General features: G+C 67.2%; 1 protein-coding gene across 1 annotated transcript in view; it reads right to left on the reverse strand.

Moving 5' to 3' along the window:
• The window catches only part of LOC106900781 (neurexin-2-like), a 29144-nt gene that overhangs the window by 8693 nt on the left and 18316 nt on the right, over positions 1 to 2135 (reverse strand). The window contains exon 4 of the mRNA XM_014962917.1: positions 22 to 500. Within this exon, the coding sequence (XP_014818403.1) occupies positions 22 to 500 (479 nt within the window). The remainder of the gene's footprint in view (positions 1 to 21; positions 501 to 2135) is intronic.

Raw genomic sequence — 2135 nt, forward strand, 5'->3', positions numbered from 1 at the left:
CCTCCCCCGCCCCGCCCCTACCTGGCGCAGGTTGCGGGTGACGCGGATGTCGTGCCAGTCGTTGTCGTTGAACTTGCCGTTGACGGGCTCCACCAGGGCCTCGAAGGCGCCGGAGCCCAGGTTGATGACGAGCCAAACGGCGCCGCTCTTGAGCGAGAGGTTGAGGTAGTCGGCGGATTTCCCCGTGTGCAGGAGCAGCCCGTTGCGCTGCAGCGTGCGAAAGGCGAGCGTGAGCTCGTCCGTGCTGCTCTGGATGGGGTTGTGCGACAGGTCGTAGCAGAAGAACTCGTTGCCCTTGAAGGTGGCCACGTACTCCTCCCGGCCTGCGGGGACCCCGGCGTCAGCACCGGGGACCTCGCACGGGGACACGCTCACGGGGACCTCGCACGGGGACACGCTCACGGGGACGTCGCACGGGGACCTTGCACTGGGACCTGGCCACGGGGTCTGGCTACGGGGACGTTGCACGGGGACCTTGCACCAGGACCTGGCCACAGGGGCTTTGCCACAGGGACGTCACACGGGGACCTTGCACCAGGACCCGGTCACGGGGTCTGGCTACGGGGACGTCGCACGGGGACTTTGCACGAGGACCTGGCCATGGGGACGTCGCACGGGGACCTTGCACCAGGACCCAGTAACGGGGGCTTTGCCACGGGGACGTCACACGGGGACCCTTGCACCGGGGCCTGGCCACGGGGTCTGGCTACGGGGACACTGCAATGGGGTCTTGCACCAGGACCTGGCCACGGGGGCTTTGCCACGGGGACCTCGCACGAGGACCTTGCACCAGGACCTGGCCATGGGGGCTTTGCCACGGGGATGTCACACGGGGACTTTGCACCGGGACCTGGCCACAAGGACCTCACACGGGGACCCAGTCACAGGGGGGGCTTCGCCACGGGGATGTCACACGGGGACCTTGCACCAGGACCTGGCCACGGGGGCTTTGCCACGGGGACGTCGCATGGGGACCTTGCACCAGGACCTGGCCACGGGGGGGGCTTTGCCATGGGGACGTCGCACGGGGATGGTGCATGGGATTGTGCATAGAGACCCCACAACTGCATCTGGCATTGGGAGCTTGCACAGGGACCTTGCACCAGGACCTGGCCACGGGGGCTTTGCCACGGGGACGTCGCATGGGGACCTTGCACCAGGACCTGGCCACGGGGGGGGCTTTGCCATGGGGACGTCGCACGGGGATGGTGCATGGGATTGTGCATAGAGACCCCACAACTGCATCTGGCATTGGGAGCTTGCACAGGGACCTTGCACCAGGACCTGGCCATGAGGACCTCGCACAGGGACCCGGTCACAGGGGGCTTTGCCACGGGGACATCGCACAGGGACCTTGCACCAGGACCTGGCCACGGGGTCTGGCTACGGGGACGTCACACGGGGACCTTGCACCAGGACCTGGCCACGGGGGCTTTGCCACGGGGACCTCGCACGAGGACCTTGCACCGGGGCCTGGCCACAGGGTCTGGCTATGGGGACGCTGCAATGGGGTCTTGCACCAGGACCTGGCCGTGGAGACCTTGCACCAGAGGCTCACATGGGGAACCTCGCACAGGGACATGGTCACGGGGGGGCTTTGCCACGGGGACATCGCACAGGAACCTTGCACCAGGACCTGGCCGTGGAGACCTTGCACCAGAGGCTCACATGGGGAACCTCGCACAGGGACATGGTCACGGGGGGGCTTTGCCACGGGGACATCGCACAGGAACCTTGCACCAGGACCTGGCCGTGGAGACCTTGCACCAGAGGCTTGCACGGGGAACCTCACACGGGAACACTGCAGTGGGGGGGTCTGGCCATGGAGACGTTGCACGGGGACGTTGCACGGGGATGGTGCATGGAGACCCCGCAACTGCATCCAGCACCGGGACCTCGCACAGGGACCTTGCACCAGGGACGTGGCAAGACGGTGTTGCACGGGGGCGTGGTGGAGGGAACGTTGCACAGGGGGTTGTCGCACGGGGACGTTGCACGGGGCCGGTCCCTTGCACGAGGGCCTCACACCGGGTTCTCACGCTGGCCACACGCGTGTGCGTTCACGTGTTCACACGTGTGTGCGAGGTTCACGCTCGGAGGTGCTGTGGGGGATGGGGTCGGGGTCACGGGGTCAC

The sequence above is a fragment of the Calidris pugnax genome, unplaced genomic scaffold (genome assembly GCF_001431845.1).
Source record: "Calidris pugnax isolate Ruff unplaced genomic scaffold, ASM143184v1 scaffold880, whole genome shotgun sequence".
Classification (NCBI taxonomy): Eukaryota; Metazoa; Chordata; class Aves; order Charadriiformes; family Scolopacidae; genus Calidris; species Calidris pugnax.